Here is an 18,197-nt window from a genome sequence, read left to right on the forward strand (position 1 = left end):
ACAGGCAGTTTTCTTCCTAGGAGCAGTTGTGTCTGTGTTTTCTTCCGAGGGGGCGCTAGAGCGCAGTCTTGGGGTTGTTTTTTTTTATTAGATCGCAATTTTTGCCAGTCCTAATGTGTGTGTCCAGTTTGGTGAGTTTTGAAGCATGTTAAGGGGGTCAAATTACAGCTCAAAGAGGCAAAAGTGACTGTTTTTACTACACTTTTGTTTTGAAGAGGGAATTGCCAACTTCCTGTTGATTTTTGCTGAAGGAAGTCAACGTATGAAATCTAGGTCTAAGTGAGACTTACGTAGAGGTTTTTGTTTCATGTCTCAATGACATTCCTACTGGGAGTTACAGGCAGTTGTGTCTGTGTTTTTTTCCTAAGGGGCGCTAGAGCGCAATTTTGAGTGCTGGGGTTTGGTTTTTTATTAGATCGCAATTTTTTCGCCAGTCCAGATGTGTGTGTCCAATTTGGTGAGTTTTGAAGCATGTTAAGGGGGTCAAATTACAGCTCAAAGAGGCAAAAGTGACTATTTTTACTACACTTTTGTTTTGAAGGGGGAATTGCCAACTTCCTGTTGATTTTTGCTGAAGGAAGTCAACGTATGAAATCTATGTCTAAGTGCGACTTACGTAGAGGTTTTTGTTTCATGTCTCTACGACATTCCTACTGGGAGTTACAGGCAGTTGTGTCTGTGTCTTTTTTTCCTAGGGTGCACTAGAGCGCAATTTTGAGTTTTGGGGTTTGGTTTTTTGATTAGATCGCAATTTTCGCCAGTCCTGATGTGTGTGTCTAATTTGGTGAGTTTTGAAGCATGTTAAGGGGGTCAAATTACAGCTCAAAGAGGCAAAAGTGACTATTTTTACTACACTTTTGTTTTGAAGGGGGAATTGCCAACTTCCTGTTGATTTTTGCTGAAGGAAGTCAACGTATGAAATCTATGTCTAAGTGAGACTTACGAAGAGGTTTTTGTTTCATGTCTCTACGACCTTCCTACTGGGAGTTACAGGCAGTTGTGTCTGTGTCTTTTTTTCCTAGGGGGCACTAGAGCACAGTTTTGGGGTTTGGTTTTTTGATTAGATCGCAATTTTTTCGCCAGTCCTGATGTGTGTGTCCAATTTGGTGAGTTTCGAAGCATGTTAAGGGGGTCAAATTACAGCTCAAAGAGGCAAAAATGACTATTTTAACTACACTTTTGTTTTGAAGGGGGAATTGCCCACTTCCTGTTGATTTTTGCTGAAGGAAGTCAACGTATGAAATCTAGGTCTAAGTGAGACCTACATAGAGGTTTTTGTTTCATGTCTCTACGACATCCCTACTGGGAGTTACAAGCAGTTGTGTCTGTGTTTTCTTCCTAGGGGGCGCTAGAGCGCAATTTTGAATTTTGGGTTTTTTTTTTTTTTATTAGATCGCAATTTTCGCCAGTCCAGATGTGTGTGTCCAATTTGGTGAGTTTTGAAGCATGTTAAGGGGGTCAAATTACAGCTCAAAGAGGCGGCGGTATAAAAATAAAACGGTAGAAATACAATAGGGTCCTCTGTCCCAAAGGGACTCGGTCCCTAATTAGCTAACCTCAATGAACCCAAAAATACCTTAAAATAAGAATATTCTCTCTAATAACAAGTGCACTTTTCTTGGTAGAAAAAAAAAATGAGACCTTTTTTGCTCAATATGTTGAAAAATATTCTTAAATTGATTAAATGCTCTAGCGCCCCCTAGGAAAAAACACAGACAAAACTGCTTGTAACTTCCGGTAGGAATGTTGTAGAGACATGAAACAAAAACCTCTATGTAGGTCTGACTTAGACCTAGATTCATTCATACGTTGACTTCCTTCAGCAAAAATCAACAGGAAGTTGGCAATTCCCCCTTCAAAACAAAAGTGTAGTAAAAACAGTCACTTTTGCCTCTTTGAGCTGTAATTTGACCCCCTTATCATGCTTCAAAACTCACCAAACTGGACACACACATCAGGACTGGCAAAAATTGCGATCTTATAAAAAAACCCAACCCCAAAACTCAAAATTGCGCTCTAGAGCCCCCTAGAAAGAAAACACAGACATAACTGCTCCTAGGAGGAAAACTCAGACAAAACTGCCTGTAACTTCCAGTAGGAATGTCTTAGAGACATGAAACCAAAACCTCTATGTAGGTCTTACTTAGACCTACATTTCATATATTAAAAACCCTAAGCAAAAATCAACAGGAAGTTTGCAATTCCCCCTTCAAAACAAAAGTTTTGTAAAAACCGGTCACCTTTTTTCAAACATTATCTCCTCTGAGCGCGTTTGTCGTGTCGGCTTCAAACTAGCACAGGAGAGAGATTGAACCCTTCTGATTAAAAGTTGACCAAAGAGTTGTAATTACTACTCCGGTTTGGATTTTATGTGCCGTCAAAGTCGGTCCCGTCCATCACTGCTTGCAGCTTTAGTATTATTATTATTCCGCCGCCTATTTGAGCTGTAATTTGACCCCCTTAACAGGCTTCAAAACTCACCATATTTGACACTGGCGAACATTGACATTAAATCAAAAAAACTAAACCTCAAAACTCAAAATTGCGCCCCCTAGGAAAAAACACAGACAAAACTGCTTGTAACTTCCGGTAGGAATGTCGTAGAGACATAAAACAAAAACCTCTATGTAGGTCTCACTTAGACCTACATTGCATATATTGACAACCCCCATCAAAAATCAACAGGAAGTTTGCAATTACCCCTTCAAAATAAAAGTTTTGTAAAAACCGGTCACCTTTTTTCAAACATTATCTCCTCTGAGCGCGTTTATCGTGTCAGCTTCAAACTAGCACAGGAGAGAGATTGAACCCTTCTGATTAAAAGTTGACCAAAGAGTTTTAATTACTGCTCCGGTTTGGATTTTATGTGCCGTCAAAGTCGGTCCCGTCCATCACTGCTTGCAGCTTTAGTATTATTATTATTCCGCCGCCTATTTGAGCTGTAATTTGACCCCCTTAACAGGCTTCAAAACTCACCATATTTGACACACACATCAGGACTGGCGAAAATTGACATTTAATCAAAAAACTAAACCTCAAAACTCAAAATTGCGCCCCCTAGGAAAAAACACAGACAAAACTGCTTGTAACTTCCGGTAGGAATGTCCTAGAGACATGAAACAAAAACCTCTATGTAGGTCTGCCTTAGACCTAGATTGCATATATTGACAACCCCTAGCAAAAATCAACAGGAAGTTTGCAATTCCCCCTTCAAAACAAAAGTTTTGTAAAAACCGGTCACCTTTTTTCAAACATTATCTCCTCTGAGCGCGTTTGTCGTGTCGGCTTCAAACTAGCACAGGAGAGAGATTGAACCCTTCTGATTAAAAGTTGACCAAAGAGTTGTAATTACTGCTCCGGCTTGGATTTTATGTGCCGTCAAAGTCGGTCCCGTCCATCGCTGCTTGCAGCTTTAATATTATTATTATTATTCCGCCGCCTCTTAGAGCTGTGATTTGACCCCCTTAACATGCTTCAAAACTCACCATATTTGACACACACATCAGGACTGGCGAAAATTGACATTTAATCAAAAAACTAAACCTCAAAACTCAAAATTGCGCCCCCTAGGAAAAAACACAAACAAAACTGCCTGTAACTTCCGGTAGGAATGTCTTAGAGACATGAAACAAAAACCTCTATGTAGGTCTCACTTAGACCTACATGTTATATATTGACAACCCCCAGCAAAAATCAACAGGAAGTTTGCAATCCCCCCTTCAAAACAAAAGTTTTGTAAAAACCGGTCACCTTTTTTCAAACATTATCTCCTCTGAGCGCGTTTGTCGTGTCGGCTTCAAACTAGCACAGGAGAGAGATTGAACCCTTCTGATTAAAAGTTGACCAAAGAGTTGTAATTACTGCTCCGGTTTGGATTTTATGTGCCTTCAAAGTCAGTCCCGTCCATCGCTGCTTGCAGCTTTAATATTATTATTATTATTCCGCCGCCTCTTAGAGCTGTAATTTGACCCCCTTAACATGCTTCAAAACTCACCATATTTGACACACACATCAGGACTGGCGAAAATTGACATTTAATCAAAAAACTAAACCTCAAAACTCAAAATTGCGCCCCCTAGGAAAAAACACAGACAAAACCGCCTGTAACTTTCGGTAGGAATGTCTTAGAGACATGAAACAAAAACCTCTATGTAGGTCTGCCTTAGACCTACATGTTATATATTGACAACCCCCAGCAAAAATCAACAGGAAGTTTGCAATTCCCCCTTCAAAACAAAAGTTTTGTAAAAACCGGTCACCTTTTTTCAAACATTATCTCCTCTGAGCGCGTTTGTCGTGTCGGCTTCAAACTAGCACAGGAGAGAGATTGAACCCTTCTGATTAAAAGTTGACCAAAGAGTTGTAATTACTGCTCCGGTTTGGATTTTATGTGCCGTCAAAGTCAGTCCCGTCCATCACTGCTTGCAGCTTTAGTATTATTATTATTCCGCCGCCTATTTGAGCTGTAATTTGACCCCCTTAACAGGCTTCAAAACTCACCATATTTGACACACACATCAGGACTGGCGAAAATTGACATTTAATCAAAAAACTAAACCTCAAAACTCAAAACTCAAAATTGCGCCCCCTAGGAAAAAACACAGACAAAACTGCTTGTAACTTCCGGTAGGAATGTCGTAGAGACATGAAACAAAAACCTCTATGTAGGTCTGACTTAGACGTAGATTTCATACATTGACATCCTTCAGCAAAAATCAACAGGACGTTGGCAATTCCCCCTTCAAAACAAAAGTGTAGTAATAACAGTTATTTTTGCCTCTTTGAGCTGTAATTTGACCCCCTTATCATGCTTCAAAACTCACCAAACTGGACACACACATCAGGACTGGCGAAAATTGACATTTAATCAAAAAACTAAACCTCAAAACTCAAAATTGCGTCCCCTAGGAAAAAACACAGACAAAACTGCTTGTAACTTCCGGTAGGAATGTCGTAGAGACATGAAACAAAAACCTCTATGTAGGTCTGGCTTAGACCTAGATTGCATATATTGACAACCCCCAGCAAAAATCAACAGGAAGTTTGCAATTCCCCCTTCAAAACAAAAGTTTTGTAAAAACCGGTCACCTTTTTTCAAACATTATCTCCTCTGAGCGCGTTTGTCGTGTCGGCTTCAAACTAGCACAGGAGAGAGATTGAACCCTTCTGATTAAAAGTTGACCAAAGAGTTTTAATTACTACTCCGGTTTGGATTTTATGTGCCTTCAAAGTCGGTCCCGTCCTTCGCTGCTTGCAGCTTTAATTAGGGCCCGCAATGGCCCATTGCAAAAGGACTCCCGAAGGGAGTCCTTATGCAATGGGACATAAGGACCTATTGTATTTGTAAGGTTTTATTATTATTCTTTCTTTCTTCTTCCGCCGCCTATTTGAGCACTAATTTGACCCACTTAACATGCTTCAAAACTCACCATATTTGACCCACACATCAGGACCTGCGAAAATTGCCTTTTAATAAAAAAACCAAACCCCAAAACTCAAAATTGCGCTCTAGCGCCCCCTAGGAAGAAGAAAAAACTACGCTGCCTGTAACTCCCACTAGGAAGGTCGGAGAGACATGAAACAAAAACCTTTATGTAGGTCTGACTTAGATCTACATTTCACAATTGTATATCCTCGGGCTAAAATCAACAGGAAGTTGGCAATTCCCCTTCAAGACAAAAAAGTACTAAAAACAGTCACTTTTGCCTCTTTGAGCTGCAATTTGACCCCCTTAACATGCTTCAAAACTCACCAAACTGGAAACACACATCAGGACTGGCAAATATTGCGATCTAATAAAAAAACCTAACCCCAAATTTAAAAAGTGCGCTCTAGAGCAATTTTTGAATAAAACGGAGAAAAAACTGCTCCTCGGAAGAAAAAAATGACAAAACTGCCTGTAACTCCCACTGGGAAGGTCGGAGAGACATGAAACAAAATCCTCTCCGTAGGTCTCACTTAGACCTACATTTCATAAATTGACAACCCCCAGCAAAAATCTACAAGAAGCTTGCTATTCCCCCTTCAACACAACATTTCTGTAAAAACCGGTCACCTTTCTTCAAACATTCTCTCCTCTGAGCGTGTTTGTTGTTTCGGCTTCAAACTAACACAGAAGAGAGATTGAACCCTTTTGATTAAAACGTTATCAAAAGAGTTTTAATACCGGCTCCGGTTTTGATTTTATGACCCTTCAAAGAGCTGCTGCGCTGATGCTGCTGTTTTTTCAAGAAGGCTGCTTAAAAGCAGGAAGCAGCAACGTGCCCACACAATGCAGACAAGGTAGGTACACTAAACAAAAGTCTTGGGAGAATTCGGACTAAAAGTAGACAAAAGTATTGGGACACTTATGACGAAAACTGAACAAAAGTATTGGGACACTTAGGACTAGCACCCGCCAAATGTGCGGGCCCGACCAATGCTGCTTGCAGCTTTAATTCTTTCTTGTTTATGAACACTGACTTTTTGCAAACACATAACGTCTTTCCTGCCTGGGTGAGGCGATTGCTTACGCCTTATTGAATCAGGTAGTTAACAGTACATGCATGACCAATTAAGTGCAGCTGCAGAACACATAGACTTACTGTACTGCTGCAGCTTCTCTGTGTACTCCAGCTCAGAGCCGCTGCGCTGCTTCCTGTAAACAGTCACATTAACATAATCAGCCTTGACTTTTTCCAGGTATTCCTTTTATCGCCACATCAGATAAATCCACTTAACTTCTTCCTCACAGAACTGCCGTCTGAAGGTTAAGTCTACGCTCACGCTACCGTTGCATGTGACCACTTAATGAGCCGACGCTGATGAAACGCACTTTGTCCGTAATAAATTCCCCAAAAAAAAAAATCAAACACTTACTTGAGGCAGACAACAGCGATCACCACCAAAGCAACAATGACCACCAACCCTGCAGAGGCTGAGCCAATGATGAGAGGCAGCTGGTCCTGCACAGACTTCTGAGGGTCACCTGGACCGGATCACAACAAAGGCACAAATGAATAACAGCCAGAGCGTGGCTGCGGGGGGGATTAGACAGTGCCGTGCACCACCTGGATAGCAGACGCCGTTAAATGGCCAAAGCTATAAAACTATAAAACCATAGCAGCGCATCAGCAGGGAGATAAACACGATTCCGTACTGTGCAGGTTGGTGCTGATGTCCATGGGGTTGCTGTAGCGTCCGTATCCTGCGACGGTGCGCGCTCTGACCTGCACCACGTAGGGCGTAGCAGACCTTAGACCCTCCACCTTGGCCGAGCTGTGCTGGGATGTCACAGTGTGCGACATAGCCTGGCCCTAAAAGACAGAACAGTGTATGTTTACTGTTTACCAATCTATTGTATTTATATTTATTTATTCATTCATTGTTGTGTTTAAAATTTAAAAAAAGAACAATTGTGTTAGAAATTGATTCCAGACAGGAAAGGGGTGTTAAAATTGTGAAACTGTTCGAAAAATCACTGTGTTGTTATTTATTTCATTATTATTTTCTTTTACAAAGCTTTGTTGTTGTTTTAGGCTTATTTTTCTTTTAAATATTTCCAATACAATACAAGTAGGAATGTCCGATAATGGCTTTTTTGCCGATATTGTCCAACTCTTAATTACCGATTCCGATATCAACCGATACCGATATATACAGTCGTGGAATGAACACATTATTAGGGCCCGCAATGGCCCATTGGACATAAGGACCTATTGAATTTGTAAGGTTTTATTATTCTTTTTTCTTTATTCTTCCGCCGCCTCTTTGAGCACTAATTTGACCCACTTAACATGCTTCAAAACTCACCATATTTGACCCACACATCAGGACCTGCGAAAATTGTCTTTTAATAAAAAACTGAACCGCAAAAATCAAAATTGCGCTCTAGCGCCCCCCAGGAAAAAAAAAACTAGACTGCCTGTAACTCCCACTAGGAAGGTCGGAAAGACATGAAACAAAATCCCCTATGTAGGTCTGACTCATGGTACATTCTCGGGCTAAAATCAACAGGAAGTTGGCAATTCCCCCTTCAAGACAAAAAAGTACTAAAAACAGTCACTTTTGCCTCTTTGAGCTGTAATTTGACCCTCTTAACATGCTTCAAAACTCACCAAACTGAACACACACATCAGGACTGGCTAAAACTGTGATCTAATGAAAAAACCTAACCCCAAATCTAAAAATTGTGCTCTACAGCAATTTTTTAATAATACGCACAAAAAACTGCTCCTCGGATGAAAAATCTGACAAAACTGCCTGTAACTCCCACTGGGAAGGTCGGAGAGACATAAAACGAAAACCTCTCCGTAGGTCTCACTTAGACCTACATTTCATAAATTGACAACCCCCAGCAAAAAAATTCAGGAAGTTTGCTATTCCCCCTTCAACACAACATTTTTGTAAAAACCCGTCACCTTTCTTCAAACATTATCTCCTCTGAGCGCGTTTGTTGTTTCGGCTTCAAACTAACACAGGAGAGAGATTGAACCCTTCTGATTAAAAGTTGGTGAAAGAGTTGTGATACCTGCTCCGGTTTTTATTTTATGACCCTTCAAAGACCCGCTGCACTGATGCTCCTGCGGTGCTGTTTTTTTAAGATGGCTACTCAAAAGCAGGAAGCACCAACGTGCCCACACAATGCAGACAAGGTAGGTACACTAGACAAAAGTCTTGGGACACTTCAGACTAAAAGTAGACAAAAGTATTGGGACACTTAGGACTAGCACCTGCCAAATACGCGGGCCCGAACAACGCTGCTTGCAGCTTTAATTATGCCTAATTTTGTTGTGATGCCCCCGCAAGGTTTCCCAAAATAAGTCAACATGGCATTGCCATATTTATTATTGAAGTCCACAAAGTGCATTATTTTTTTTTTTAACATGCCTCAAAACAGCAGCTTGGAATTTGGGACATGCGAGGGGTGTATATTGTAGCGTTCCGGAAGAGTTAGTGCTGCAAAGGTTTCTGGGTATTTGTTCTGTTGTGTTATGTTGTGTTACGGTGCGGATGTTCTCCCGGAATGTGTTTGTCATTCTTGTTTGGTGTGGCGCATATTTGTAACAGTGTTAAAGTTGGCTATACGGCCACCCTCAGTGTGACCTGTATGGCTGTTGACCAAGTATGCTTTTGAATCTGATTAGTATACCGCCGCCTTTTGAGCTTTATTTTGACCGCCTTAACGTGCTTCAAAACTCACCATATTGGACACACACATCAGGACTGGCGAAAATTGCCATCTAATAAAAAAACCAAACCCCAAAACTCAAAATTGCGCTCCAGCGCCCCCTAGGAAAAAACACAGACAAAACGGCCTGTAACTTCCAATAGGAATATCGTAGAGACATGAAACAAAAACCTCTATGTAGGTCTGACTTAGACCTAGATTCATTCATACGTTGACTTCTTTCAGCAAAAATCAACAGAAAGTTGGCAATTCCCCCTTCAAAACAAAAGTGTAGTAAAAACAGTCACGTTTGCCTCTTTGAGCTGTAATTGGACCCCCTTAACATGCTTCAAAACTCACCAAACTGGACACACACATTAGCGCTGGCAAAAACTGCGATCTTATAAAGAACCCAACCCCAAAACTCAAAATTGCACTCTAGCGCCCCCTAGGAAGAAAACACAGACACAACTGCTCCTAGGAGGAAAACCCAGACAAAACTGCCTGTAACTTCCAGTAGGAATGTCTTAGAGACATGAATCTCTATGTAGGTCTTACTTAGACCTACATTTCATATATTGACAACCCCCAGCAAAAATCAACAGGAAGTTTACAATTCCCCCTTCAAAACAAAAGTTTTGTAAAAACCTGTCACCTTTTTTCAAACATTATCTCCTCTGAGCGCGTTTGTCGTGTTGGCTTCAAACTAGCACAGGAGAGAGATTGAACCCTTGTGATTAAAAGTTGACCAAAGAGTTTTAATTACTGCTGCGGTTTGGATTATATGTGCCGTCAAAATTAGTGCTGCAAGGGGTTCTGGGTATTTGTTCTGTTGTGTTTATGTTGTGTTACGGTGCGGATGTTCTCCCGGAATGTGTTTGTCATTCTTGTTTGGTGCGGGTTCACAGTGTGGCGCATATTTGTAACAGTGTTAAAGTTGGCTATACGGCCACCCTCAGTGTGACCTGTATGGCTGTTGACCAAGTATGCATGGCATTCACTTGTGAATCTGATTAGTATACCGCCGCCTCTTTGAGCTTTATTTTGACCCCCTTAACGTGCTTCAAAACTCACCATATTTGACACACACATCAGGACTGGCGAAAATTGCCATCTAATAAAAACCCCAAAACTCAAAATTGCGCTCTAGTGCCCCCTAGGAAAAAACACAGACAAAACGGCCTGTAACTTCCAATAGGAATATCGTAGAGACATGAAACAAAAACCTCTATGTAGGTCTGACTTAGACCTAGATTCATTCATACGTTGACTTTTTTCAGCAAAAATCAACAGGAAGTTGGCAATTCCCCCTTCAAAACAAAAGTGTAGTAAGTTTGCCTCTTTGAGCTGTAATTTGACCCCCTTAACATGCTTCAAAACTCACCAAACTGGACACACACATTAGCACTGGCAAAAACTGCGATCTTATAAAAGAACCCAACCCCAAAACTCAAAATTGCGCTCTAGCGCCCCCTAGGAAGAAAACACAGACACAACTGCTCCTAGGAGGAAAACTCAGACAAAACTGCCTGTAACTTCCAGTAGGAATGTCTTAGAGACATTAAACCAAAACCTCTATGTAGGTCTTACTTAGACCTACATTTCATATATTGACAACCCCCAGCAAAAATCAACAGGAAGTTTACAATTCCCCCTTCAAAACAAAAGTTTTGTAAAAACCTGTCACCTTTTTTCAAACATTATCTCCTCTGAGCGCGTTTGTCGTGTTGGCTTCAAACTAGCACAGGAGAGAGATTGAACCCTTGTGATTAAAAGTTGACCAAAGAGTTTTAATTACTGCTGCGGTTTGGATTATGTGTGCCGTCAAAGTTAGTGCTGCAAGGGGTTCTGGGTATTTGTTCTGTTGTGTTTATGTTGTGTTACGGTGCGGATGTTCTCCCGGAATGTGTTTGTCATTCTTGTTTGGTGTGGGTTCACAGTGTGGCGTATATTTGTAACAGTGTTAAAGTTGTTTATACGGCCACCCTCAGTGTGACCTGTATGGCTGTTGACCAAGTATGCATGGCATTCACTTGTGAATCTGATTATTATACCGCCGCCTCTTTGAGCTTTATTTTGACCCCCTTAACGTGCTTCAAAACTCACCATATTTGACACACACATCAGGACTGGCGAAAATTGCCATCTAATAAAAAAAAAAAAACCCAAAACTCAAAATTGCGCTCTAGCGCCCCCTAGGAAAAAACACAGACAAAACGGCCTGTAACTTCCAATAGGAATATCGTAGAGACATGAAACAAAAACCTCTATGTAGGTCTGACTTAGACCTAGATTCATTCATACGTTGACTTCTTTCAGCAAAAATCAACAGGAAGTTGGCAATTCCCCCTTCAAAACAAAAGTGTAGTAAAAACAGTCACTTTTGCCTCTTTGAGCTGTAATTTGACCCCCTTAACATGCTTCAAAACTCACCAAACTGGACACACACATTAGCACTGGCAAAAACTGCGATCTTATAAAAGAACCCAACCCCAAAACTCAAAATTGCGCTGTAGCGCCCCCTAGGAAGAAAACACAGACACAACTGCTCCTAGGAGGAAAACTCAGACAAAACTGCCTGTAACTTCCAGTAGGAATGTCTTAGAGACATGAATCTCTATGTAGGTCTTACTTAGACCTACATTTCATATATTGACAACCCCCAGCAAAAATCAACAGGAAGTTTACAATTCCCCCTTCAAAACAAAAGTTTTGTAAAAACCTGTCACCTTTTTTCAAACATTATCTCCTCTGAGCGCGTTTGTCGTGTTGGCTTCAAACTAGCACAGGAGAGAGATTGAACCCTTTTGATTAAAAGTTGACCAAAGAGTTTTAATTACTGCTGCGGTTTGGATTATGTGTGCCGTCAAAGTTAGTGCTGCAAGGGGTTCTGGGTATTTGTTCTGTTGTGTTTATGTTGTGTTACGGTGCGGATGTTCTCCCGGAATGTGTTTGTCATTCTTGTTTGGTGCGGGTTCACAGTGTGGCGCATATTTGTAACAGTGTTAAAGTTGGTTATACGGCCACCCTCAGTGTGACCTGTATGGCTGTTGACCAAGTATGCTTTGCATTCACTTGTGAATCTGATTAGTATACCGCCGCCTTTTGAGCTTTATTTTGACCCCCTTAACATGCTTCAAAACTCACCATATTTGACACACACATCAGGACTGGCGAAAATTGCCATCTAATAAAAAAAAAAAAACCCCAAAACTCAAAATTGCGCTCCAGCGCCCCCTAGGAAAAAACACAGACAAAACGGCTTGTAACTTCCAATAGGAATATCGTAGAGACATGAAACAAGAACCTCTATGTAGGTCTGACTTAGACCTAGATTCATTCATACGTTGACTTCTTTCAGCAAAAATCAACAGGAAGTTAGCAATTCCCCCTTCAAAACAAAAGTGTAGTAAAAACAGTCACGTTTGCCTCTTTGAGCTGTAATTGGACCCCCTTAACATGCTTCAAAACTCACCAAACTGGACACACACATTAGCGCTGGCAAAAACTGCGATCTTATAAAAGAACCCAACCCCAAAACTCAAAATTGCGCTCTAGCGCCCCCTAGGAAGAAAACACAGACACAACTGCTCCTAGGAGGAAAACTCAGACAAAACTGCCTGTAACTTCCAGTAGGAATGTCTTAGAGACATGAATCTCTATGTAGGTCTTACTTAGACCTACATTTCATATATTGACAACCCCCAGCAAAAATCAACAGGAAGTTTACAATTCCCCCTTCAAAACAAAAGTTTTGTAAAAACCTGTCACCTTTTTTCAAACATTATCTCCTGTGAGCGCGTTTGTCGTGTTGGCTTCAAAGTAGCACAGGAGAGAGATTGAACCCTTGTGATTAAAAGTTGACCAAAGAGTTTTAATTAATGCTGCGGTTTGGATTATATGCGCCGTCAAAGTTAGTGCTGCAAGGGGTTCTGGATATTTGTTCTGTTGTGTTTATGTTGTGTTACGGTGCGGATGTTCTCCCGGAATGTGTTTGTCATTCTTGTTTGGTGTGGGTTCACAGTGTGGCGCATATTTGTAACAGTGTTAAAGTTGGTTATACGGCCACCCTCAGTGTGACCTGTATGGCTGTTGACCAAGTATGATTTGCATTCACTTGTGAATCTGACTATTATACCGCCGCCTCTTTGAGCTTTATTTTGACCCCCTTAACATGCTTCAAAACTCACCATATTTGACACACACATCAGGACTGGCGAAAATTGCCATCTAATAAAAAAAACAAACCCCAAAACTCAAAATTGCGCTCTAGCGCCCCCTAGGAAAAAACACAGACAAAACGGCTTGTAACTTCCAATAGGAATATCGTAGAGACATGAAACAAAAACCTCTATGTAGGTCTGACTTAGACCTAGATTCATTCATACGTTGACTTCTTTCAGCAAATATCAACAGGAAGTTGGCAATTCCCCCTTCAAAACAAAAGTGTAGTAAAAACAGTCACGTTTGCCTCTTTGAGCTGTAATTTGACCCCCTTAACATGCTTCAAAACTCACCAAACTGGACACACACATTAGCACTGGCAAAAACTGCGATCTCATAAAAGAACCCAACCCCAAAACTCAAAATTGCGCTCTAGCGCCCCCTAAGAAGAAAACACAGACACAACTGCTCCTAGGAGGAAAACTCAGACAAAACTGCCTGTAACTTCCAGTAGGAATGTCTTAGAGACATGAAACTCTATGTAGGTCTTACTTAGACCTACATTTCATATATTGACAACCCCCAGCAAAAATCAACAGGAAGTTTACAATTCCCCCTTCAAAACAAAAGTTTTGTAAAAACCGGTCACCTTTTTTCAAACATTATCTCCTCTGAGCACGTTTGTCGTGTTGGCTTCAAAGTAGCACAGGAGAGAGATTGAACCCTTGTGATTAAAAGTTGACCAAAGAGTTTTAATTACTGCTGCGGTTTGGATTATATGTGCCGTCAAAGTTAGTGCTGCAAGGGGTTCTGGGTATTTGTTCTGTTGTGTTTATGTTGTGTTACGGTGCGGATGTTCTCCCGGAATGTGTTTGTCATTCTTGTTTGGTGTGGGTTCACAGTGTGGCGTATATTTGTAACAGTGTTAAAGTTGTTTATATGGCCACCCTCAGTGTGACCTGTATGGCTGTTGACCAAGTATGCTTGGCATTCACTTGTGAATCTGATTAGTATACCGCCGCCTTTTGAGCTTTATTTTGACCCCCTTAACATGCTTCAAAACTCACCATATTTGACACACACATCAGGACTGGCGAAAATTGCCATCTAATAAAAAAAAAAACCCCCAAAGCTCAAAATTGCGCTCTAGCGCCCCCTAGGAAAAAACACAGACAAAACGGCTTGTAACTTCCAATAGGAATATCGTAGAGACATGAAACAAGAACCTCTATGTAGGTCTGACTTAGACCTAGATTCATTCATACGTTGACTTCTTTCAGCAAAAATCAACAGGAAGTTAGCAATTCCCCCTTCAAAACAAAAGTGTAGTAAAAACAGTCACGTTTGCCTCTTTGAGCTGTAATTGGACCCCCTTAACATGCTTCAAAACTCACCAAACTGGACACACACATTAGCGCTGGCAAAAACTGCGATCTTATAAAAGAACCCAACCCCAAAACTCAAAATTGCGCTCTAGCGCCCCCTAGGAAGAAAACACAGACACAACTGCTCCTAGGAGGAAAACTCAGACAAAACTGCCTGTAACTTCCAGTAGGAATGTCTTAGAGACATGAATCTCTCTGTAGGTCTTACTTAGACCTACATTTCATATATTGACAACACCCAGCAAAAATCAACAGGAAGTTTACAATTCCCCCTTCAAAACAAAAGTTTTGTAAAAACCTGTCACCTTTTTTCAAACATTATCTCCTCTGAGCGCGTTTGTCGTGTTGGCTTCAAACTAGCACAGGAGAGAGATTGAACCCTTGTGATTAAAAGTTGACCAAAGAGTTTTAATTACTGCTGCGGTTTGGATTATGTGTGCCGTCAAAGTTAGTGCTGCAAGGGGTTCTGGGTATTTGTTCTGTTGTGTTTATGTTGTGTTACGGTGCGGATGTTCTCCCGGAATGTGTTTGTCATTCTTGTTTGGTGTGGGTTCACAGTGTGGCGCATATTTGTAACAGTGTTAAAGTTGGTTATACGGCCACCCTCAGTGTGACCTGTATGGCTGTTGATCAAGTATGCCTTGCATTCACTTATGTGTGTGTAAAAGCCGCATATATTATGTGACTGGGCCGGCACGCTGTTTGTATGGAGGAAAAGCGGACGTGACGACAGGTCGTAGAGGACGCTAAAGGCAGTACCTTTAAGGTACGCCTCCAATATTGCTGTCCGGGTGGAAATCGGGAGAAATTCGGGAGAATTGTTGCCCCGGGAGATTTTCGGGAGGGGCACTGAAATTCGGGAGTCTCCTGGGAAAATCGGGAGGGTTGGCAAGTATGCCCTACTTCCGTGTTTTACCGGATATGTACCGCTCCGTACAGCGGCGTTTTAAAAAGTCATTAATTTTACTTTTTGAAACCGATACCGATAATTTCCGATATTACATTTTAAAGCGTTTATCGTCCGATAATATCGGCAGGCCGATATTATCGGACATCTCTAATAATAATATGAGTCCTTTAACGCGCCTTATAATCCGGTTTGCCTTATATATGAAAAAAGAACAAAAATAGACCATTCATCGGCAGTGCGCTTTATGGTGCGGCCTATGGTCCGGAAAATACGATAAGTGAATCTTTGATGTTCTCCTTCATTTTATGTGTATTCAACTTATTTTAACCTCTAAAGGCTTAGTGGCCACATGCGTGGACAGCACCTTTTAGCTCTTATTTCCAAAATTGTGTACACTACTGAATTGGGGTCTTATGCCGACATATGGACACTTATACTGCCATCTGGTGGTGTCAGACGAGTATAACATACAATGGAATTTGGAAAAAAAGAAGTGTAAAAATAATAATTAGCATGTCACTACACATGAATAGGGATGATACTCGAAACCGGTTTTCCCGGTTGTTCGATAAGAAAAGAACCGAGTCCTCGGACTCGAATCCCTTTTTGAGAACCGGTACCCGTTATCGAGACCACTATAGTTAAGAAAAATAGTTGGTTCTTTATTCGAATCCCTGGGACATCACAAGAAATGCCCAGTGGGACATCACAAGAAGTGACGTCACGTAGCTCAGTCATTAGGCGCAGATAGGGAAAGCAGGAAAAACAATGGACCGGAAAAAGCGCTCCAAGGTGTAATAAAGTTCAAAACAAAAAAGGTATAATCCAATGAATAACTTTACTGAGAGATTTGAGCAGGGTACAAACACATGACGAACACTTTTACGACCAACCGGAAACATAGCAACCAGGCTAGCAACGCACCTCCTTTACGGCAGCTGTCGCAACGTTCTTAAAGCAACCGCAGCACATACATATATATACAACATACATCTCCCTTTTTTAACTTTTCTTTTTCTTTCCTTGTAAACAAAACAAAATCACACTGTATATGTGTTGTCTGTCTAATTATAAATAATGCAGACGAGGCGTGTTGGCTGAGTTCTTGACGTTTACTTTCACAGCGTGCTCATAACCTCATTCTTAGCTAAAAACAACCGGCCTCTGTGATCACTATAGGTGTATAAATAATAATATAGTGTTAAAAAAAAATCAGTCCCTTGGGCACAAAACTGAAAATAATACAGCTCTCCAAAAAGTGCACTTCTGCTGCTATTGGAACATAACTGTTTGCTATGATGCTTTGACATTTTTGCACTATATTTCTTTATTGAAAGAAAATTCTATGGGTGACGACATGCAACAACACTTTTCGGGGCTACTGCGCATGCTTGTCACTCCCGTTGCATGCTGGGTAGTGTAGTTGTTATATTCCCTAGCTCATAACATCACATCTTTCCCCCTATAAAGAAATAATGTTAACTCAATAAAGTGTATTTCTTTTTTTAGCTTTAACTTTTCATTTTTTAGCATTGTAACCACATTTGCAAACAACTTTTCTCTCCATAAAATGTTCTTTCAATAAATAAATAAAGTGCAAAAATGTCAAAGCATCATAACAAACAGTTATGTTCCAATAGCAGCAGAAGTGCACTTTTTGGAGAGCTGTATTATTTTCAGTTTTGTGCCCAAGGGACTGATTTTATTTAACACTATATTATTATTTATACACCTATAGTGATCACAGAGACAGGTTGTTTTTGTGTTACTGTATATATTTGTTTTTCTGAAAAATCCCACTTAATATATTTTGGGTAACAACAGTCAATATTTATTTATTTTATTTTTTTAGGGGGGTAAAAGTCAATATTTATTTATTTAATAGATTTAATTTTTTTCTTATATAATAAAAGTGAGCTTTTGTTAAACCAAATATTGTGTGTAATTTTTCCATATACAACAACCTATCTGGACTCGATAAGAGAATCGATAATAGGCTCGAACTCGATAATTTCTTATCAAACATCATCCCTACACATGAAGCACACGTTTGTTACTTATGGACTAAGTACATCATATAAAAAGATGATTTTTAGTTTTTATTCTAATTAGGGTTCAAGAAGCCCAAATAGCAAAGATAAATAAATAAAAAAAACAATGTAAACAAACAGCTTGGGCCTTAAGAGTTTAAGGCAGGACCCTCTCTGACAGTATCTCTTCTACCGTATTTTTCGGACTATAAGTCGCAGTTTTTTTCATAGTTTGGCCGGGCTCCAGTGTGACTTATATATGTTTTTTTCCTTCTTTGATATGCATTTTCGGCAGGTGCGACTTATACTCCGGTGCGACTTATATATGTTTTTTTCCTTCTTTAATATGCATTTTCAGCAGGTGCGACTTATATATGTTTTTCCCTTCTTTGATATGCATTTTCGGCAGGTGCGACTTATACTCCAGTGCGATTTATACATGTTTTTCCGTTCTTTATTATGCATTTTCGGCAGGTGCGACTTATACCCCAGTGCGACTTATGTATGTTTTTTTCCTTCTTTAATATGCATTTTCGGCAGGTGCGACTTATTCTCCGTTG

General features: G+C 40.5%; 1 protein-coding gene across 2 annotated transcripts in view; it reads right to left on the reverse strand.

The window, feature by feature from the left end:
• ephb3a (eph receptor B3a) overlaps positions 1–18,197 on the reverse strand; it is a 253,578-nt gene that overhangs the window by 71,005 nt on the left and 164,376 nt on the right. For both annotated transcript variants that reach the window (XM_061928803.2, XM_061928804.1), the window contains exons 7-9: positions 7,139–7,295; positions 6,859–6,967; positions 6,585–6,637 (exon numbers count right to left, since the gene is read on the reverse strand). In XM_061928803.2, coding sequence (XP_061784787.1) covers positions 6,585–6,637; positions 6,859–6,967; positions 7,139–7,295 — 319 coding nt within the window. The remainder of the gene's footprint in view (positions 1–6,584; positions 6,638–6,858; positions 6,968–7,138; positions 7,296–18,197) is intronic.

Source organism: Nerophis lumbriciformis, linkage group LG33, assembly GCF_033978685.3.
Source record: "Nerophis lumbriciformis linkage group LG33, RoL_Nlum_v2.1, whole genome shotgun sequence".
NCBI lineage: Eukaryota > Metazoa > Chordata > Actinopteri > Syngnathiformes > Syngnathidae > Nerophis > Nerophis lumbriciformis.